Here is a 24396-nt window from a genome sequence, read left to right as displayed (position 1 = left end):
GCATGTTGCTAAGCTAACAAAACAATTCTCTGTAATAACAAGCACACACTCTAAACTGTTTTACAGTGCTTGAAAGATAGCTAAAGTGTGCTGTTTATTTTTGTTTTTATACTTGACATTTGAATAAAAGTTTTAAAAACTAGCATTCTGAATTCTCATTATACTTCATTTGCATGACTATTTGCATACTGAATTGATAAACAGAAGAAAGAAAGCAATGTTATAGGCCTGTGACAAACTTTCAGCGCTAACTTTTGTGTCTAGACTGCCCCCACGATGCCTTAAAATCCCATCTAGGTAGAAAGCTCACTAAGTTTTGGAATAGAGCTACTGTGTGTGCGCTTAAATCAGTGTGTGATGAGTGTGTGTGATAGAGTAGTCCTTCAGCACATGCTGATAATACACTAGCCGTCTGTGGTGTTAGCTGGCTTTTCATCATCATGATTGATGGCGTGCCGACCCGGATCTCGAACGGTTATGATCATATCAATTTGCCGCCAACCTCATTGACATCTCTTTACAAGCCCGTTATCTTCCATTCTTGCCATAATGACGCCTCGCAGAACGACCGCACGGCTCATCGCCCCAGTCCCTGGCGGAGTGGGCCGGGATTACGCCGTCAATATGAGGGCCAGATTAAGTGGTAATGTGAGATTAACGTATGGCACCAGTTTATTAAATGGGATTAACGCTGACATTTCACCCCACTGGGATACCTCTGACATTCACAATCACGCTCATTTACGCACACATTCTGAGAGAGATGACAAAACCGTTACCACAGCAGCCATGTGTAACCCCATGAACCGAGACCTTTTGAAGACCTTTTTTTTTTTTTTTTAAATGTTCTCTTTTTTTTCATTTCTGGGAAATACACTACATATAGAACAGAGTCAAGCTGATGAGAAAAAAGTGTTTATGGGTAATGAACTGAATACACCCTGATCACAGCATTTGTGTCCATGTTCTACATTATTTTTGGGTAATAGGGGGAAAAATGGTTAGAAACAAGTGTTAACTTGAGGAAATGAGTGGAAAGTACATTGAATTACTAAAGGAGGTGACGTAAGTAGAAAGGGCAGAAGTGCAGGGTTTTGACTAAGGTGAAGTGGGAGCCAAATAGCTTTGATTGTTGCTATTATATTTTCTTCAATTACATGACATCAGTCAAACTGGTTGAGTGTGTTTGCACCTGTGTTAGTGTGTGATTATGATGTTTTTATGTGTATTATGGACAGTGTGTGTGTATGTCTATATATATATATATATATATATATATATATATATATATATATATATATATATATATATATATATATAACAATATAATATAATATAAATAATAACTGTTATTTATTAATTTGATTACAGGTCTCCTTTTTTACATTAATAATAAGTTGTTAAATTGTTTTCGGTAAATCTTTAAAAAATGAATATAATATAAATAAAAATAACTGAAAATTTTACTTTTTTTAATTCATTAATTTATTCATTCACTCCTATTTCAATATTACATGTCCGTTGACACATTAAAACACAGCTTTATAGAGTGATTTTTGTGGTGATTGGGTAAACAGCATTACTAAGCCATTGTAAATCTTAGTATTAAAAACTTTAAAGGAATAGTTCACCCATATAAAATAAAAATCCTGTCATCATTTATCACCCTCATCTCATTCCAAACCTGTATAATTTTACAACACGAGGGTAAGTAAATTACAATATAATTTTCATTTTTGTGTAACTATCCCTTTAAAACAAGTCTTTGTCTCTTTCATTGTGACCTCAGTGTGTATTTCCCTGAGAGACAACATAAAACACCATTCAGGAAACAAAACAAAGAGAACATTCAACAGAATGCAATAATACTTGATTTGTTTTTTATGACAGCATGTTAGGTATATGATATTATTGGTTGATAATGATTATTACCAACTCTGTCAGACCACTAAACACACAATTTATAAAGTCTAAGCCACTAAATGCATCCTATCACCCATGTGTCATGTTAATAAGGTGTGAGAGCAGTTTATTGAACTTGTTGCATTTAGAGGTGAAAACTGAAGCAGGGCTTTACAACACCAGCATGACTGAATACAGACCGCTGTGGCAGTTAATGAAATCTTGGCATGTCTGTGGACCTCCTCTCCTTTCGTTCCACAGCTCTCCTGTTACACCGTACAGCTGTTCCATTTCAACAGATTCTTATTGCTCAAGTGCTTTATGGATGAATCTTTCTCTTACACTTCTCTCACGCACACACCTATAGGAAAGAATAATCACAAATTAGATCTCTTTAATATCTCATTAGTTTCTCCTAGACAGCAATGTGAACAAATGGAGACCTTGGCTTCAAATATGAGAGAAAAACAAAATGGTAATCTCACATGTGTATTATCCTTTAAAACAAGGGTACCACATTGGGCCTGCAACATAGGAGCCACATACGGCCCATGGCAAGATGTTAAATCCTTGATTCGGCCCACAAATGAACTTGCTGCATTTTGGTTTGGCCTTGTTTTTTGTTTTTTTTCAATGGATTGGTAGACAATTGCCTAATATACATAAATACAAACAGAAATGTTCATTAAGTTGGCAACAAGAAGTAAGCTTGAATGGTGGCATTCATACAAAAAGTTTATGTATATGTTAGCTAAATTGTATGCTAACTGTATAAATGCACTACTAAGTGTACATGGCTTTATTTCACCTTCATTTCAATTAAAGACAACAAATTTCAAAAGTTTTAGAAACAACACATCACACTAAGGAAGATACAAAGTTATACTTAACTGAAACAACTAAGGGCTCATGAAATCTCCTGAGCAATGAAAGAGCGAGGTCTGAGCAATAAAGTTTTGCGAGTTTGAATTGAATGTTAGCGTTGGAGGCTAGTGCATACATTAGAGAAGAACTAGGACAGTTAATGTAGTGCTAAAACTGTGTGATGCTAACAGCAGCTCCCCAAAGGCTTAGCTTCTTTATAATTACTCTCACACACTTCATCTAGGACAGACGCTCGAGGCTGCTCAACTCACTGTCATTGATAGTCAGAACAAAGAGGTCAAAACAAAATGTATCACATATGGCGGCTACGTACATATGTTTTGCGTGTTTTTCCGTCGCAGCATAAGAATTGGTATGTTATTCTGCCAGGTCATTATTTGGCAGCGACACTTTTTGGCAGGATCAGTGTTTGGCAGCGTACCAGCCTTCTGCCATCAGGTGATACACTGCTGTGTGTGTCTGTGTGTGTGTGTGTGTGTGTGTGAGCCAGAGCATCTAGAACAGCTGCTGGGGCACATCTGTCTACCAAGCAACACACTCACACGGTCCCGCACTGAATGGCGAACCCATTTCCTAGCATCCAATGCGCTGTTAGGGGCCTTTCACACAGGATGGGTTATTGTGGTCCGTCTGTGATATATTTTAATTGTTGATCTGGGTAAACATGCGCTAGATGGACGTCTTAGAATATTGCGACGCTCCACGCTGTGTTTCCAGTGTCTTGCGCCATGACTACTGTGTATTTAAGATGCCCTGTCAACTTTCATCTTGAGACCCCTGCATGTTGTGTCTAGCTTTCTGAATACAAGAACACAAGTCCTGTGTATACTGCCCCTCACACTACTTGAATAAACTCTTAACCCTGATTCGCTGCAGAACTTTAAAGACAGTTGTGCTATTATTTTACAAAGCAATCCCATTTAAGATAGGTGAAATTGACAAAAAATCCTATAGACTTACGTAGCACTAGAATATCGTAAGCTACATTCACACTGCGAACCTTGAAGGGTTAGTTCACCCAAAAATGAAAATGATGTCATTTATTACTCACCCTCATGCAGTTCCACACCCATAAGTCCTTTGTTAATCTTCGGAACACAAATCAAGATATTTTTGTTGAAATCCGATTGCTCAGTGAGACCTGCATAGCCAGCAATGACATTTCCTCTCTCAAGATCCATTAATGTACTAAAAACATATTTAAATCAGTTCATGTGAGTACAGTGGTTCAATATTAATATTATAAAGCGACAAGAATATTTTTGGTACGCCAAAAAAACAAAATAACGACTTATTTAGTGATGGTCGATTTCAAAACACTGCTTCATGAAGCTTCGGAGTGTTATGATTCTTCTGTGTCGAATCATGATTCGGATCGCGTGTCAAACCACCAAACTGCTGAAATCACGTGACTTTGGCGCTCCGAACCGCTGATTCGACACGCTGATTCATTATGCTCCGAAGCTTCCTGAAACAGTGTTTTGAAATCGGCCATCACTAAATAAGTCGTTATTTTGTTTTTTTGCCACACCAAAAATATTCTTGTCGCTTTATAATATTAATATTGAACCACTGTACTCACATGAACTGATTTTTTCACTGTACTCACATGAAATATGTTTTTAGTACCTTTATGGATCTTGAGAGAGGAAATGTCATTGCTCCCTATGCAGGCCTCACGGAGCCATCAGATTTCAACTAAAATATCTTAATTTGCGTTCCGAAGATGAAAGAAGGTCTTACGGGTGTGGAACGGCACGAGGGTGAGTAATAAATGACAGCATTTTCATTTTTGGGTGAACTAACCCTTTAATGCTCAATTCTGATATTTGCTCAGATCTGATTTTTTTGTATAGCTGTTCACATTGTTTTTTTAAATGTGGCCAATTGATTTTCAGTGTGAACAGATGGTTCTGAACTGACCTGAATGCACAAAAGAACGATACAAATGGGGTTGCCAGGTTTTTACCACAAAATCCACTCAATTGCTTCTCAAAACTAGTTCAAAACTAGCCCAATTCCATGGGGTATCCCGGTAAAAATTGTGATCTGGAGGTTAAATATCACGTTAGTTTGGTCGCTTCAACCCACTGAGTTGCAAAACAACCTACAGCAACAGTGATAAAGTAACCTAATTCTGTGGGAAAATCATGGACTTGGCAACACACACAGTGTGCTGTCATACGGAAGTAAACTCAAAGGGCATTAAAGTAAGTAAGTGTTTATTTATAGTGATCTGCAATGGAAGCCAGCGAAATTATGCATAGGCAATATTAAAAATAAAGACAATAATGTGACAAAAGAGAGCAGAGTTTTGAAATTTTTATGATACAAGCCCTCATGTAATGCTTGTATTATATAGCTGTCTCTGTAATACTTACAAGTTCTGACACTGTCCTTCTACTGACTACCTTTCCCAACTGTCTTGATAACGTTGAGTATGTGAAATCTTTGAATAGACTCCCATGAGCACAGAATTGTGACGAATGTTGATCTCGAGTGACGAAAAAATCGCACGAATTCCGATTCTGTTCACACTGAGGTCGCATTACAAAACATCTGACTGGTATCGGATTTAGTACCACATATGGAAGGGGCACAGATCGGAATTGAAAAGTTCAGATTCCATGTGGTTTGTACTGTTCACACTGTCATGGGGAAAAGCGATATGAGTCACATGTGGGTAAAAAAAAAAAAAAAAAGTCAGATTTGGGCCACATTTACCTGCCTTCAAGACTTGGGGATAGGCTCTTTTGACATAAACAACCACCTAGCCGCCATCCAAAGTTCCTAGAGCACCCAAGGAACCACCTTGAACAGGGTAGCCCAATCCTGTTCCCGGAGCTCTACCGTCCTGCAAAGTTCAGCTCCAACCCTAATCTAACACACTTCAACCAACCGAATAAGTTCCTCAGGAACACTTGATGATTACAGGCAGGTGTGTTGGAACAGGGTTAAAACTGCTCTCTGCAGGAAAGTAGATCTCCAGGAGCAGGAATGGGCACCCTTGACCTAGCAACCCACCCATCACCCAAGCAACCAGATGGATTACCCCAGCAATCTCATAGTAACATAAAAAATAAAATAAAAAAACACTCTGACAGTAGTCACAGAAAGTAAACTGATTCTCTGTTCTATTTTTGACAATCTCCATGCAGTTGTGCTACTTCCTCCAACAGGACAAAATTCATTTGGAACGCTCACTTTGACGCGAGTAGACACAATGTCAGAACACTCCAGCTACCACTTAGAAACACTCCAGCATCTGAATAGTAATGCCCAAAAGTAAATAAATAAATAACAGAGCAACTACCCAGAGTGCCCAAGCAACCAACCAAGCAACCACCTATAATAATAATGCTAGCGTTGTGATTGTGACTTTTGCATGGGCAAGCACCTTTAATTTAAATGTCATAATCATAATTAGTTTGGTGTGTGGGTCTGTTCTCTGTCTGTCTCTCTCTATCTCTAGAGAGATGAATTGATATTATAGCCAGTTTCTCATTAGCCATGTGTCCTGGGACAGTTTGACTTTGTGTATGCCAATCTCATAAACCAGCTAAAACGACTGTAGCCACACTTGTGTGTGTGTGTGTTCTTTCTCCACAGTTCTTTATAAGGTGTACGTCTTTATTTATAAGTGGTACAGATACTACATTTATATTTATGGATTTTTTAGCAACAGACTTTAATAGCTCATAATGCCTCATAAACTGAGATCTGTGAGGGCTTGTGGGTAATGGAGCTCATGAGAAAGGGAGGGTGCGGTTGATTGATGAGTGGTGTTGTCTAATCTGTTGCTTAAGGTTATGTAACTCGCTGTATAACTCCGATGCGTGTTAGATTGATAGGGTCTAGGCTTAGAACAGTAAATTCACCCTTTGAGCAATTCTTGTCAAATGAAGCCTGGCATTGAACTTCCTAGACAAGTTTGTTGTCTGTCCCCCTTTCTCTCTTTTTCTTGCACACTCTCAGACAAACAAATAAAATGTGGCAGAGGAGAAGGAAAGGGGTCTAGTCACTTGGCAGTGATCGAAGGTGCTGTCTACATAATCAGAACAACGGAACGGTCGTCATGTTACACCAAAACCTTCATAGCGGCTGATGATACTGTAGATTTCTTTTGTCTGTTTCACAGTTATTATCAGAAATATGTGTAAGTTCCTATTTGTAGCACCCAAACTGGACCTGTTCCAATCATTTCCAGCAAAGACGAGCAATTCTGGGCTCATTTCAGAAGCCGCAGTGATAGAAAAGGTATTAAAAGATCTCAGTCTTGTTGTCTGAATAGTTGTATGCAATATCTCCTTGTGTTTTGAGTATGAAATATCGGGAGAATTTTGACAGAGTTTAAATTCTGTCAGAAGAGACGAGGGTGTCACGGGTCAGTGGCTTCCTTCCTCACAAGAGGTTAAACGAGTCTTTCTTGAGTGCCAGTCACCCAGAAAGAGTATCAGCTTCGGTCTACCTAACTCAAATCGAATAGACATAGCAACCTGAGGCTTGACTGACCACAAAACACTCCAGAAGAGTGTTTAAGCAGTCTTAACGTTCACAAACAAGATGTCCAGGTACGTTTAGTTTGTTCCAATACAAGATGCCTTTTCCGTTTACTTCACGAAAGAGATGCCCCAGTTCATCCACTAACCATAAACCTTGGTTGTTCATTTAGTTCACAAATGAAGATGTCCAAGATGTTTGTTCACACAGATAAAAGAGCATTGACCATCCATTCACTAGGTCAATAAAATGCTCCTTTACACTCTGCTCTTAAATCGACTTTGCAGACTTTGGTGAATGAAAAAATGAGTCAGTCCATGGAAGTGAATGAGATTCTTGAAAAAAAAAAAGATGATTCGTTCACAAATGAAACGCCGCTGCAAGCAGTCTACAAATTAAAATTACCCCAAGCTTTACTCGCCCTCAAGCCATCCTAGGTGTATAGAGTTATATTACTAAATATCCTGACGCATCCAAGTTTTATAATGGCAGTGAATGGGACCAATGAGTATAAGGCTGAAGAAAGTTGACAGCCTTCCGCCAAACCGCCTTCCGTATTCAACTTAGGAAGAAAGTGTAACGCCTCTCGCAGTTCAAAATGCTTACGCTAAATCATAACTGACACAGCGTCAGTCGTAAGTTGAATACAGAAGGTGGTCTGGCGGAAGTTACATGCATCACTTTGCTTCAGAAGACCTTTATCAACACCCTGGAGCCTTGTGGAGTACATTTATAATGGATGGATGCACTTTCATGAGCTTCACTGCCATTATAAAGCTTGGATGCTTCAGGATATTTATTATTCCACAAACTCTGATTGTGTTCATCAGAAAGAAGAAAGTCATATACACCTAGGATGCCTTGAGCATGAGTAAAGCTTGGGGTAATTTTCATTTTAAAGTGAAGTAATCCTTTAAAGCAGAGCGATAGTTTTTAGTTGCACCTAATTTGGACACAGTGTAACACCTCAAATCCTTTAAACACATCTTTTACTACTTTTTGTGTCCTAAACAGAACCGATATTATACAGCAACAAGCAATAAAAAACTCTCTTTTTCTCAATTATGGAAATGTGTGTTTTGGTGGTTTATTGGTTTCTATTTTCATTGCATCATACTGGGTAGCCCCGCCCAATGGAAAATCCAAAATTCTTCGCCACATAATTGTGTATTAAACATCCATATTCTGATAGGCTGTGACTGTGTCCTGTCACACAGCGATAAAGTGACCAGTGATATGTAAATAAATAGATAAATCAATCATTTCAAACCCCTCCTATTTGAGCAAGGACCGAGTTTAGTAACTGCTGTCAGCTCGAGTCTAGTCTGGAGTACTTTAAAACACTCCACCTGTCTAAGCTAGTGCATTATCACTCAAAAACATGATGAATTTCTCAAGCAAGCAAAACACATACTGCAAAATACACTCTGCTGCACAAGGGCTTTGATAAGAGAGAGGATGTGAGTGTGTTTGTGCGAGAGACAGATAGATAGACGGAGAAGTAAAGCGCGGAATGAGTAAAAGAGACGCCGGCACACAGATGGTGGGCTGTTGGAGAAAAAGAGATAATGATTACAGATGAGAGGAGATGGAAACAGGCACAGTTAGAAAGAAAGAATGATAGATAGGGACAGGGAAGGAGGGGAGATGTTTTATTTCCATCTACCACCCTCTATTTTTTTTAATAAGGTAATTTTCAGTTGGAATATAGCAGCGTATTAAAGGAGCAAAGTGTTTTCAGATATTTTAGCAACCAAATTGTAAGTTTTATTTATTTATTTATTTCAAGTAGAAGTTCCGCTTGGACCTCTTCATTTTGACTGCACATTGCAACAAAATTTGTATGAGCTATTTTTTTTTTCTAGTTAGAAGTTCAATTACAAAAATCTACACAGTAAAAAATCAAAAGTTGAGTTTTCTTAACTTGTGGTAAATTGAACTTGTTATACAACAAGAAGTTGTTAAAACTCAAAAATCTCCTTTAGTTGCCTTAAACTTTTAAGTTTTCTCAACTTAATTTTTTACAGTGTAGTGAACTACCTAACTAGACAGCATTTTAAGGTATCATAGGCAAAGTTTTGACATGAAAGCTGCTCCAAAATGTAAGCAGGAAAAAGATACTTCATCTAAAGGCAGCATTGCATGTCTTCTAGAATATTCTATGACAAACTCAATGCCAAATTATGTAAATATTTCATTCAATAGAGAAAAAATGTCTATTCAACTAAATAAATTAAACTCAGTAATTGTATGTTATATTTTTTTAATGATTATTTTAGCACCGTTAAAGGGATAGTTCACCCAAAAATGAAAATTTGATGTTTATCTGCTTACCCCCAGAGCATCCAAGATGTAGGTGTCTTTGTTTCTTCAGTAGAACACAAATGATGATTTTTAACTCCAACCGTTGCCGTCTGTCAGTGGTATAATGCAAGTCAGCGGGAACTTGGACTATAAGAGTAAATAAAACACGACAGACAAATCTAAATTAAAACCCTGCGGCTCGTGACGACACATTGATGTCTTAAGACACGAAACGATCGGTTTGTACGAGAAACCGAACAGTATTTATATAATTTTTTACCTCTAATACACCACTATGTCCAACTGCATTCATCACTCGATTCGTGAGGTCTGATCGCGCTCTGACAACGGCAGTGATGTCTCGCTCTCATTAAAATATATGCGCGAGACATCACTGAATCAAGTGATGAATGCCGTTGGACATAGTGGTGTATTAGAGGTAAAAAATTATATAAATACTGTTCGGTTTCTCGTACAAACCGATCGTTTCGTGTCTTAAGACATCAATGTGTCGTCACGAGCCGCAGGGTTTTAATTTAGATTTGTCTGTCGTGTTTTATTTACTCTTATAGTCCAAGTTCCCGCTGACTTGCATTATACCACTGACAGACGGCAACGGTTGGAGTTAAAAATCATCATTTGTGTTCTACTGAAGAAACAAAGACACCTACATCTTGGATGCTCTGGGGGTAAGCAGATAAACATCAAATTTTCATTTTTGGGTGAACTATCCCTTTAACCTAGCAACATGCTAATAAAACCCCACCTTAAACGTGTTAAACCACCTGTTGTAACACATTCCTCTGACATGATCAGCCTTGGTGCTCTGGTGGGTGATGTGGGTTTGAGTCCAGCCTGCAACATGCTCTGATCACATTTTTGTGGCTCTCCCCGATAATTTCCTGTTACTCTGCCCCAAAAATAACAGTTCAGAGTGGAACAGGAGCGTTCAAATATATATTCTGTCTTTTCTTAACCCCAGTTTCTAACCACCGTTTATGTGTTGGAGGGGGAGAAAGAAGATGAAAATGTTTGTGTGTGCAAACACATCTGGGTTAAGGCCTTGCATAATTCATCCCAGTTAGGCTCAATGCGAAGGTATATACGGCAGAAACCGTGGACAGACTTCTCGCTGTGTGGCTCTTTGAAATGGAAAGTAACCTCCAGCCCACCTTTGCTCTGATCACCAGAGCCGGCATATGCTATCCCTCTGCATCCCTCTCATTTGGGCCGGAATAAAGGAATAATTCACCATTAATAAGTGCATAGCTGCCGTCCTGTTATTCGACAGCGCTGACGGCAGCTGTTATCAAACAGCGCCCGTTTCACCGGAAGCTTTCAGAATCATGACCACACACCTCCTCCCCGTTGTCCACAGGGGACCAATTTATTAACATGCAGTGGGAAGAACTGTCTCTTTCTTCATACACACACATACACACAACAGGAGCTCAGCGGTTGGGGGAACGGAGGGATGCGAAGCAAAAAAGCTTAAAAAAGAAAAGAAAAACAATTTGGAGTGGGCTGTTTGGTGCTAACAAGAGCGGGGAGCTCATTTTGATTACCTGAGCTAGGGTGCCATGTTGAATGAGGGCCAAGATTAGCCGTGGTGAATTGGCCGCAATTGATTTGCTCTTTGAATGCAGCATTCTGCCTTTTCACGCCAGTTTTGAAATGGTACTGGATGTTTGTTTTTCCTCGTAAAGGCAATTGTAAAGGTCGCGCAAAGTGATTGCTGGTTTTTATTTCAGTTGATTTATTCCCAGAAACAGAAAAGAATGTATGTTGCCACAAACACATACTTGGATGAATCTTATATTTTACCATAAAATCAAAAGCCAAAAAATAAGACACTATCTTTTTTTGTTTGTTTTGTTGTTGTTATGCGTTGTGACATAATTTACATGTATATTTGATCGATTTACTTTCATTCACGCAATATGTCTTTAGTTATATGACATTCTTGACAAATTTTATGCCATTTACTCATCACATTTAGAATTTTACTGTACTCACGTTTTATATTTTGAGGGAATAAAAAAAAAGTGCTTCAGTATTACACTTAGTTTACAGTGCAAATCCATTTGCCTCAGTCAGCATAATGTGTAAATTATGATTCATACAGGAACCGGTTGCTAATGAAGTGCTATATTAGCCATTTGTAACTGTCAGCGGGGATGAATTTGAGGGTTTTTGTGTGTTTGTGTGTGTGTGTGTGAAATGTGTCAAGAGAAGAAGAGGTGCTCACAATGTAGCATTCTTACCCTTTCTCTCTTTCTGTCCATTTTTTCATCTCCACTTCTCTTGGGCTCAGTGGCTTGTGACGCTCCATATGTCCGTCTGCTTCTCCTCAGAGAGAGAGAGAGAGCGAGAGACATTAATACAGGCACCCTTCGCCTCAAACATTCAGCACTCATGTTTTCCCAAAAGCCGAACGCTCTGAAATGACAGGAGAATGGAGAGATGGGAAAGAGAGAGAGGGTGTGGATGATTGGACGGGTGAGAGAAAGACGGAGAAAGGGGGTGTAGTGTGTGTGTGTGTGTGTGTGTAATGTAGACAGCAGTGAAGTGAATGTTATCTTACAGATGTTGAATGCACCTGCAGCTAAAGCCATGCATGAGAGCTCCCTGCAGAAATAAACACATACACTTGAGTACTATCATACACATGTACACACACACACACACACACCTCGTTACAGCTGTATTATGACAAACGAGCAAATGCAGAAGCACATACATGCGTACCTGTACATATCTGATAGAAAGATGTAATAGACCTTGGTTGTATCGTGAATAAATTATTTAAATAATATTGACACAGAATGGTTTATTCATGAATTTTATTTATTTATTTATTTATTTATTTATTTATTTGTCTGTTAATTAATTAATTAATTTGTTTATTATTTATTCAAATATTTTTAAAAATATTTTAAATATAAAATGCATTTAATTAAATATTAAATATTGGTTATTAATTTAATTATAATGATAAATAGCTATAATAACCCATTTAGTCTTAAGAAATAACATTTCAAAAGAATTATCATTGTTTATGGTTTAATTATTGTTATTGGTATCAAAGCAAAGTCATCAGTATTGCTAGAGCTCAAACATTAAAGCATGGCCCTAAAATCACCTTCGATCATACGTTCGATTCCCAGGGAATGCATGAATTGTTAAAATGCGATGTATCTCCTTTTGGATAAAGCTGTCTGCGGGATGTCTTATTGTAGTTGCTCATTGCTTATGAGCTAATGAATTCATTTTCTCTTTTTTTTTTCTCTCACAGGCAGGACGCAAGTGATCTGACTGGAACTATACAGAGGTAAGACTGTCTCTATTTCTCTGTCAATTATTTTTACTCAGTTCTTGCTGTTCAATAGTGTGTTGACTGCTATATTGATGTGATGTTTTTTTTTTCTGTTTCACACACACAAAACAGAAACGCTATCCTGTCACATATTTTTAACTGAGACCTTGAGTTAATCACTGGATTGCATATCCAACAAACACAGCACTCATACATTATATACCTTCATGACCTTGTCTCAATAATGTTTAATATAACCTCACCACATAATAACAGACCATGGTCTGTTCTAAAACCTAGTGAACTGCCTGCCTAGACAGTATTTTAAGGCATCTTAGGTTGTACTTCTGACTTCCCTTAAAAACAGGTTGACATAAAAAAATGTGTATCCTTCATAGAGAAGACAATCCCAGAATGCACTGCAATGAGCTCAGTGGAAAAATTCTTCCAAGATGGCGGACAAGCTCAGAGAAATTTTATTCCATACTGAAAAAAGTATCAATAAGGCTAAATCTAGGCTAATTTGCCCAACATTTGTATATGTTATTTGTTTTTATGCTCATAGAGTCTCATGCTGTTAGCTTAGCAACATGCTAACTTGCATTTTATTGCTGCCTACCTAGAATTCAAGTCATTTATGGGGATCCATTTCAGGTAGGATGCTGCCTTTTTATCTAAGATGGCGGACGAATCGATAGAGTTGTTGACATTAAATCTATTCATATTTTATACAATAGCAAACAATTACAATAGGCTAATCTAATTATAAATAACCAGTTTTACCCAATATTTGCAATTGCTACATAGATTTAGGCTAACTAAAGTTTTGTGTTTTTAGCTTAGCAACATGCTAACTCCATTGGAAATAATTGGGAGTGGAGTTTCCTGAGGCGCTCTTCTTTTTATAGGGCGGCCTATGTAGTCTGTTCTAAATCAATAATTTATGCGGTTTCATTTCAGTTAGTATGCCCTCTTAGAAGGTAGCTGCCTATGTAGGCAGTAGGGTTTCAGAACAGAGCTAATGACAAGCTCAAACAGCATTCCAGTATGATTCAAGGCCTGATACGTCTGAAGCCAGCGTCCAATATAAGGACAGCAGAAGGAGAGGATAGTGGGATTTTTGGAAAGAAGAAAGAGGAAGCTCAGGGTGTGCCAGTTTTAACATAGTTTTTCTGAATTTTTGATTACGAGTGGAGAGCAAAATGACAGGGATAGAGAGAAAGAAATATAAGGTGTTCTCAGAGTCAAGGGTGCAGAGTTGAGGCTGGTAAAGATCTGTGACTGAGGGCCATTAAACCCAGCCCCACGGCTATGAGACGACATGTCGAAAGAGCGAGAGAGAGCTGCTGAGAGTTTTTTGATAAACTGCTGATCCTGAAATAGCTACACCTATTTTTCATCGGGAATTCTGTTAAGAATAAATTGTCACGTCTCATCTGGAAAGGAGCTTTCTTCCTCAGGGCGGCACACAGAAACTCAAAGCCGGTGCTGGAGTTCGCCACCCTCTCTGTCGTTATGCCGATGCACTGTGGGTTACCGCCGGCAACTGGTTGATTGACAGACAGTCTGTGAGTTTTCAAGGGCACACGCAAAAAGGAAAAAATGTCACCCTGGGAAAATGCTGTGGACGTTACAGTACAATGAGTGAATATGACATGACAAAATACTAAATTTAAAGGACATTTTTCTCAGAATTCAACAACTGACTAAAATATAAATGTACGTATAATCCTCATAGCATTCTTTCCATTTGTTTCAAGTTAATATGACACCAACTACCTCGACTCCATTGGCAAAACATCCCCGTTTATCAATTGACCCTTTGCAAAGACCCGCCCCCCTTAGTTACTGTTGCTTTGTCCGACAAGCCATGGCGCTCTCACGCCACACGCAGTGAAAAATACATCGCGGAGCAAAGAGGATACTGACAACACGTCGACAGACAAGACAGAGCAGGTTACTTATGATATTAAACAATGTCCCAGCTTTCAAACTGTGTAATTTTTTTAAGAAATTTGAACAATAAAAACCGTTTTATGGCTCTTTAATGTGTCGTGACAGATTGCTGTAGTGCCTCAGCTCAAGAGGCTTGTGAACCAATCATCGTTTCCTACTAGTTCATTTATAGCATCAAATAAACATGAATGAACATAAGAAAAGAAAGACGTAAATACACACCATTTTTCTAGTTCAAGTCCACCGAGGTTAATCTTCTAACTCCTGACTGCTTTGTCGGCCAAATGGCGGATTCGGCGTTATGATTGGTTAGATCGCTTGTCAATCAAACTCCCAGCGAAGGGTCAATTACAGTCCTCTCATTGCTCCAAGGACACTGGTTGTGTTTTCCAAAAAGGAGATAACTAACATGTTTCTTTGTTGTTGTTGTTTTAGGAAACCCCATTTTATGTTTCACCGTCCAAGATCTGTTTTCCAGGAACATGATGATGTAATGGGCATCATGTGTTTTTCATGTGCGCATATGGGTTTAATTTGGCAAATATTGAGATCGAATCCCCCAACTTCTCTTTTGTGCACCACACCCAGAATTACCTCAGCATTCATCTGTTTGCCAAAAGTCGCGTGTGTGCCTGCGTGCTTGAGTTTACAGCAGTTTTCATGAGACTTTATATGCAGATGAAGTGAAAAGAACACACTGAAATTCACAAGAATAACAAAACACTCCTGGAGTGTGAGGAAATGAACTAGAGATACAGAGAAGAGGAAATGACAGGAAATGGAGGAAAGGGGAATGTTATTAGTGTATTAGTAAGTAAGTACTTTTGTTTGTGTGTAAACGTAAGTGTACAGAAACATGCTTGATGAAAGTATGCTAATGCAGATGCGAAGGCTTGGGTGCATTCATTCTCGTATTACCGGAGTGGTAACAGACTTCATAATTTAAACAGCAGTTGACCTGAAAGAGCAAACTTACAATAGATACATATATGATAATGGGAGCTATAGTACCCCGTGTGGTAACGCTGAGAACGCAATACGTTCCTGCGATGGGTATAGTGGTCTAAACACATGCAATCAAACTTGAAACGTTAACTAGAAATGTTTGTGTAAAGTATGTTGCGGGCCTAAAGGGAAAATTTCTCCCAGGGGAAAATTTTACTGTGCAGACTTTTAAGAACAAGGTGCTATCTATAATAAGCCTAATTTACATAATGTGTGTGTGTGTGTGGGGGGGGACTTGTACTGAAAAGAAAGACAATGACTTCAATTCCCATGGTGCAGCACAATGCTAGTCTCAGGAGACTTGAGGTACTCTCCATTTGTTCCCCATTTAATCTAATTGATAAATGATAATGATAATTTTAAAACGAATCTCTTATTTTTTTCTTTAAATTTTATTAAAATATTATATTATATTATATTATATTATATTATATTATATTATATTATATTATATTATATTATATTATATTATATTATATTATATTATGGATTAAAACTTTTAATTGAAAGTATACATGAAGATGCATCTCAATGTTTTTCAGCATCTTACGCCATGAGCGCCATGATTTAAAACATAAGTTAAAAGAACATCAAAACTGAAAAATGCACATTGCCACCTTCAAAATCTTCTAATATGTTGTGTTCAATCTCGTTTTTGAAAGCAAGAAGATATTCTATGTGAATAACTTGAATTTCTCTGATCATATCAATGGATTCAGTGTTAAGAATATTCCTTATTATGAAATGACTTGGTTTATGGCTTGGATTATGTTTAAATGCATTTTTTTAATCACATTATTTTTGTTATAATTAACCACACTAAATTACCTATATATTCATATAAATAATTTTTATTTTTAAATATTTTTTTAATAATTTTGGAATAGGTTTAGTCTTATATTTTCAAAGTAGTGATCCACTCATGTTTATTATATCATATATTATATATTAAAATCTATTATAATATTAAAATTTAAAATGATAATATATTTAATATTATATTTAGTTGTTGTTGAAACACAAAAATAGAAAATAAAATATAATGCTTTATATTTGGCTATATTTGAAGCATGTTATTTTTTGAATAAAGCTGAATGTTGAAAAAAGAAAATAAAGTCGAATTCTCTTTACAATAAGATCTTCATAAAAAAACAAAAGTTACAGCCTGAAAGTTAAGTATGTTTGGGGCTATGGTGTCTCTGAACAGAAGAACAAGAGGGTTAACGAGATCTCCTAAGTGATTTTTCTTTCCTATGGGCTACCATCTGAAATACAGTTGTCAACTTAGATGCAGAGATACCCTAATCTGTCTTTTTATCTTTTTCTTTCAACATCCATCGCATAACAAAGAGAAAAGGAAGTGAAAGAAAGGGTGGCATAAAAGAACGTGTGACTGTGTAATTAGCTCCTGTGTGCAATCACTGATTCCCTCATGCTGAATGACTGACTGCCTCTTAGCTAGCTGCATCAAAACCATTTCTTTTCTTTTTTCACTCCCTTTTTTTCCGGTACCGGGGGTCTTAACAGCAGTGGGGGGGCTGAGAGGAAGGGGGGGGCGGAATCGGTTGTCAGCTAATTGCATCTCTCCGTGGCGATTATGTTCTCATAGAGAAAACAACCGATAATTATGGGAGCCGGGATGGCAGCACAAGAGAGCGGTTACCGAACCGTCATGGCGGCCGTGTGGGACCCGGCCTCATTATCACCACAGAGACTGACCCGCCCCCTTCACCTCAGCAACCGCTCTAATTACCATCCAAGCAGACCTGTCAATCACCACTATTTATAATCCAACTCTGAGAGAGGAAGAGAAAAAGAGGGAGAGAAAGAAACATGAAAAAAAAAAAGTCCCTGGGTGTCGCATGTATAAACCTTCAAGGTTTATTACAAGTATTCAGGTTTGTCCCTTGTGTGGATTGATGTATTTTGTAATATGAATGGGCCTGCTTTCTCTTTTGTCCTCTGTTTTTCTGTAGATTGATTATTAGGCCTTTCATCTAAGAACCTTTTTAAAACGATCATATTGTAGCAGATCCCTGAAAAGAAATAGTACCGAGAAGACTTTGGTCAGGCTAGATGCCATATTTAATTTGACGTTTATAAAAATAGATAGACTTACTGTTCGTTCAATATGTCATTCTGTTGTTTACCTTGGTATCGATCGTTCTGCTGACAAAACATTACAAATATGTCTTTCCAAAAATTTCAAGTGGAACAAAAACCTTTTACACAAACCAAAAACACATTACCACAGTAAAACTTATTGAATGGATTGTGCATCTATTCCTCACAGTCTTTTTCATTTGCGTCACCCCGATGGCACACACTCATATTCAATGCCTTTTCTCTTTGCACATCTGCAATACATTGCTTAAACATTTCCAGTGTGATATTCGGTAACACTTTATTTCGATGTTCCCCTTTAGACATTCCCTTGACTTTAAGTAACGTTGCACCTACTTGTCAACCAGCAATCATTAGAGTATTAATAGACCGTCTGCTTAATATCTGCTAACACTTTATTTTGATGTTCCCGACAGACATTCTATTGACTATAAGTAACTTTGCAAGTACGTTAACTTATTCTACTAACCCTAACCCTACCAGCCTACTCATACTCTACTAATACTCTAATGAGGGTCAGTTGACATGTAGGGGTCCATCAATATATATAGTGTAACCTGATATTCAAATAACATTCAGTCGATATTTTTGCACCTTTTACGTACATTAAATTACTCTTTTTAAGCTGTTAATTTGATGAAATATAATTCTGAGTAGGTTCTGTATATATTGTGTAAATCTAAATATAATGTTAATACTCTTTTGATTATGTAGCTATATATTTAAGGTGATAATTTGATAAAATGTGACATTTCAAAATACATCAAAAATTAAAATGCTTTCGACACTGTATGTATACTTACTGGGCTCATAATTGATAAAATAATCTGTTGATTATAATAAGTGGATTGCCTAATGAGTAATGATAGAAAATGTAATATATCAGCTGCTATTTGTTAATTTTGTAGATTTGTGATCAACCGAACTAGTTGCGGTTCCAAATATGCGACCCTGGACCACAAAACCAGTCATAAGTCACATGGTATATTTGTAGCAATAGCCAACAAAACATTGTATGGGTCAAAATTATCGATTTTTCTTTTATGCCAAAAATTATTTGGATATTAAGTAAAGATCATGTTCCATGAAGATATTATGTAAATTCCCTACCGTAAATATATAAAAAATGTATTTTTGTGAGTGGATATGCTTTGCTAAGGACGTCATTTGGACAACTTTAAAGGCGATTTTCTCAATATATTGATTTTTTTTTTTTTTGCACCTGTATCTCGGCCAAATATTGTCCTATCCTAACAAATCATACATCAATGGAAAGTTATTTATTTTAATGAAATGTTATTTATTCAGCTTTCAGATGATGTATAATTCTCAATTTCAAAAAATGGACCCTTATGACTGGTTTTGTGGTCCAGGGTCACATATATACTTGTAAATGTGCATATAACTTTGTTATATGGTTGTATATTGTGAGTATTTAACTATAAATTCTGAATATATTGTGTAAATCTGGATATATAGTTAATAATCTTGATTATGTTGTTATAAATTCTGAATATACTGTGTAAATCTAAATTTAGAGAGAGAGATTTACACAATAACCTGTAAAGCCAAGTATATAATTATAAATTCCTAATATATTTTGTGAATCTGAATATAGTTATGTCATGATTTTGCAAATCCAAATGACATAGTTATAAATCCTAAATATAAAGTTGCAAATCTGAGTATTTATTATACATATGAGTATGAAGATACTTGTGTAATACTGAATATCGCTGCAAATATATACACACAAATCCTATAACCACAATTACATGAATTACTGAGCCATATTGATTCTCGACTTCTCTCTTCATAACCATTGTCACTCCTTTCACAATATAGTTGGCTAGTGTTTGTTTCCACTGAACAGAACAGCGTTTGCAGGCTTCTGAATGAGCCACCCGAGGTGAGGCCTAGTGAAAGGATCGTTAGGCAGCCCTCTGAACGAGCTGCACCACAGCACCCCATCTCCGTCTTCAGGGGGAGGCACCTGGACGAGCTCCACAGTGAGGCCTCGTGTAGGCTGAGTGATATGAGGCGTGAGACCTTGGAGTGCTGCCCTACTGTTACTCACAATCCTAATACCTCACAGATGTTCTGGATCGAGAAACAGCTGTCTAACATTACGTACGCACACAAAAACGCTGGCGGCCCCCAACAGCCGGTGGAACATTTCATAAAGCCTCCCATACACAATGTAAATTTACAAACATAAAACGGGAAATCCGAAAACACCACGTCCCACCTACAACGTTAACATCATCCCGTCATAAGCCGTTAATACCGGCATCTTAAAAGCATAATACTTTTAAACAAACGCCATGTCACATCACTAATACCCTCACAGTGGAATAGCCTCATATTTTGCTTATGTTTGTGCGTTTCACTAAAATATTTGCATTTGTTGTTCATCTAGCCCAGTTCAGACACTTTGCTTGAATAAACGAGAGCCTCTAATCAGAAATACCATGAAAGAGTCTGAATGCTCTGCTTAATTACACATTCGCACACAAAGTCCCGTCCCTCATCCCTGATTGGGTTATTGTCTCTCGATTTTTCTCCGCTAATGACCGTTGGGCCCCCCCTCGCTCTGAATATTCATGAGAGAAAGTGTCTCACTAGATGGCAGTGCAGCGCAGCATGGCCATGCTAATGAGCTCACAGGGGATTAATATGTATGAGATCTGGGAGGAGGACGCTGCGAATGCGTACGGTGACTCAGACTTTAATAGCTAAATCAGTTAGACAGCACAGAGTGGCCTGTCACGTACACAGACTTAAAGAAGAAAAGAGACTTCTATTTCACTTGCTTTGAGTATATTTGTAGAGAAACACACACAAAGCATATGCACAGTATATTACGCTCATTTCACATTTAAAGGGATAGTTCGCCCAAAAATGAAAATTCTCATTATTTATTCACATGTCGTTCTAAATCTGTGGAATTTTCTTTAATAATGTATCAAAATCAAAAACTACTCTGGATTTACTTTGAAACATTTTTCACTCAGAAATTGCCAAATAATTATAAAGAAATAATTAACATATTGAAATAAAGGTGCAATATGTAAGAATTTTGCAGTAAAATATCCAAAAACCACTAGGCCAGTGTTGTATTTTTTGTTCACTTGAGTACTTACAATATCCCAAATGTTTCCAACTATTTGTAAATTGTGAAAAAATTGAAGGCTCTGGGACGTGTGAGGAGTCGCCTGTCAATTGCGTCATACCCACGTTACCCTCGTTTTATTTTGTAGAAACCATGGAAACCCCAAAGACGCTTTAATATATTACACGTTTTAACAGACAAGGGAACAACTGTTTGGTTACATTTATAGACAGAAAACTAATTATTGTTATATAGCTCAACACGTTTAGTCTTATTGTTTAAATCTAAGTTCCTTGATTTTTTGCGAGTACCATGCTAATACCATACCTCAGAGAAAAACACTATTTTGTGAAGTGGCTAACATAGCATAATCAGATGCAGCTTCATTTTTAGTAACAGTAATACAGCATTTTCTCCATCATACAATACGTTTTAAAATTAATTGCATTCCTTTTATCAACACAAGCCATCCAGCATTTAATATGATATTCTAAAATCAATCTAGCTTACTGCAGTGTGTAACAGTGTCTCACAGCAGCCACCGAGCGAACGCAAAGAGTAACGTTATAACATTTTCAACACACTCAAATGTATCTAATATGATAAACAGAGCTGTGTTACCTCATACTCATGACCGGAAAAGCGGAAGCAGCGCCGGCGACTGCGGCATAATAAAAGTTCCGCTGCTCGTGAAGCGTGTGTTGTGCAATCGCTCCAGCGGCCTCGTTCAGCTCCCACAACACTCGGTCCTGCTCTGCTTCATACTGCAATAACGTTAATAATCGCATCCATGAACGTGAGTCCTATCCCGATTATTTCCACCGGCTGTGAGGTGAAGACCACATGTCCCAAGATTTTGCGCTCAAACTTGGCGTCATCAAGCTAAGCCTTTGTTTTGAATAGGCCTCTAGCGACCTCTAGTGGACAGAAAATTTTACATATTGCACCTTTAAATGCAAAATAAAAAGCAAAAAGCAAATCTGCCTGTGAACACGTTATAACTACAATACAGGTAGGTTTAAATCAGAGTGATCACTTATATCACATATATATATATATTATACTTATATTATGCAGAATATAAGATGGTAAATATTTAATTGATGAGTTGTCAACACAATATATAGCAATATAAAGGGTATGATTTTACCCCAAAATCCAACTTTTTGACACAAAATGATAACAGTCCAGTTGTTTCTGTGAATTGCAGTGACATATTTGCTTCTTTTTTCTGTTGCTTTCAGCAGTCTGTAAAAATATACCTCAGATTTTGTGTCAAAGCTATTTGTACAGTCACTCGCAAAGCTCTTTCCCGTTTTGGATGCGTTTTGTTTGTTTTTCGTGGCATAAACGCTGAAAACCAATGCTGCAACTCAGTCTTTTGCCCCTCAGTGGGCGTAACCGCAGTCATAACAGTCGATGTTGACGTCACGTGCACCACTGTAAATTTATACACTGTAAAAAAGAATTGTTGGTATAACTTAAAGTAAGTTACGTGGTTGCCTTAAAATTTTGAGTTCACTGAAGTTAAAAATTTGAGTTAATACAATTAAGGCATTTGGTTTAATCAGCAGAAACTTAAAATATTATGTTATCTGAACCACATTAATTATCTAAGCTGATTTGATTGTGACAAATGTTGTGAAAACAAATCATGAAAATAATTTTTTACAGTGTAGACGTCACCAATGAGATTCAGTGTCTTCATGGATCATGTCTGAATTTTGAATAAGATTAGAGAACTATTTGATTTGAAGAAATAATTAATTTTGGAATGTCATGAAAGTGAGTAAATAATGAATTTTCATGCCCTTACCTTGAGTTTGATATTAAACTGATATTAAATCATAAACTTTGACTGAAGCTTCCAGTTGGGGTGTCATGACCTGTGGCATTCATGACTCATTTTAGTAATTGCAGCAGTTAGGTTGTGTGTATAAGGGTGAGTGAGAGTTTGTGTAAGTGTGTATGCCCATGTTACATAAGATGTTACTGGAAGAGAAGAGGATGTAGTGTCACAATGAGTGTGTGTGCACTAACGTTGTCAGTTCAGAAAGCCGATGGAAGAACATGTCTCTCGCTCGGCCTCTCACTTTGCTATTCTATCTAGAAAATTCCACACACACACACACACACACATACACACACTCACTCACAGACAGGTCCATCAATCGCCAGACACCCCTATTGGGTTTGACCAGTTACTGACTAAGCCATTAACCTCTCTCAGACACACACACACACAGAATATATGTATACAATATCGAAATACATACACATGAGGTTCAACTGTATTCTGGGTGGTTGATCCCAAAAATAGAGCAGAATATAGCAGGATTTGAACTATTTTAGGGCAGCCCAGACACACACACACACACACACACACACACACAGAGCAGATGAACTAGTCCAGACATGAGTGTCAGGTTGACAGCCTCATTCCCAGAGGAATGCTTCCTTCAAGCTGAAGAGAGAGAATCGCTTGCTTGTTTGTGAGGTATGGGTGAAAGAAATGTGCAATTCCCCTTAGGGTTGAGCCTATGGCCTCCGTCATCATTGTCATGCATGTGTGCACACGTGTGTGGAGATGAGTTTGACAGTTGTCAAAAAAACGTATTGGCCAATTGAAATTACTTTCCGACCTTTAACATTGGACACGTCTGCAAAGCACGTCCATCACGTAAACCATTGTAACCAACGTTGCCAGATTCACATTCATCAGTTTTGGGATAAAACTTAACACCCTTTTAGCCACCCACTGGACATTTTACTGGACAAAGTATCGTGAAACGTGCAAGAAGCAACTTTTTTTGCAAAATTTTGCAGAAATTTGCAGACATTTTCCCAATGAGCCTGGGTTGAGTATTCATGATTATAATGTCATTAACATGAGCTCATTAACAAATTACCACCCACATTTGCATAGCAATTACTATTTAATATTTCGCAAAGTTGCCTAGCCTAATGAACGGCGTTGAACTATGCTAATACTTGGAGGTTTACAGAGCCCCTAAAGGGATGTGGTGATGGTAAAAAATAAATAAATTCATCAATTAATTTAAAAAAAAAGAGAGAGAGAGAGAGAGAGAAAGAGATGGAAGGAAAATTATATGTCAATGCCTTTGCCTTGTCTCGAAAACTTTCCTCTGAGAAACTGCGCATTCCTCCATTGCCCCAAGAAACATTGCAATAGTTTTGTGAGAGAACGCAAATATTCTATTGAGAAACGCAAATGTTTTGCTAGTGAGTGTAAATGTTTTGCGAGATAATGCTAAGTTTCTCGGGGACCTCC

General features: G+C 37.5%; 1 protein-coding gene and 1 long non-coding RNA gene across 3 annotated transcripts in view; one reads left to right on the top strand and one right to left on the bottom strand.

Moving 5' to 3' along the window:
- The window catches only part of celf2 (cugbp, Elav-like family member 2), a 177092-nt gene that overhangs the window by 31660 nt on the left and 121036 nt on the right, over positions 1 to 24396 (top strand). For both annotated transcript variants that reach the window (XM_048157403.1, XM_048157415.1), the window contains exon 2: positions 12887 to 12922. In XM_048157403.1, coding sequence (XP_048013360.1) covers positions 12887 to 12922 — 36 coding nt within the window. The remainder of the gene's footprint in view (positions 1 to 12886; positions 12923 to 24396) is intronic.
- Positions 1568 to 23057, bottom strand: LOC125246453. Its single transcript, XR_007179878.1, has 3 exons — positions 22921 to 23057; positions 11856 to 11940; positions 1568 to 2263 (listed from the first exon to the last, which is right to left on the bottom strand). It is a non-coding gene; the product is annotated as an uncharacterized LOC125246453 (long non-coding RNA).

The sequence above is a fragment of the Megalobrama amblycephala genome, linkage group LG14 (assembly GCF_018812025.1).
Source record: "Megalobrama amblycephala isolate DHTTF-2021 linkage group LG14, ASM1881202v1, whole genome shotgun sequence".
Classification (NCBI taxonomy): Eukaryota; Metazoa; Chordata; class Actinopteri; order Cypriniformes; family Xenocyprididae; genus Megalobrama; species Megalobrama amblycephala.
The sequence above is the reverse complement of the archived record's forward strand: the minus strand, read 5'-3'. Positions and strand labels throughout refer to the sequence as shown.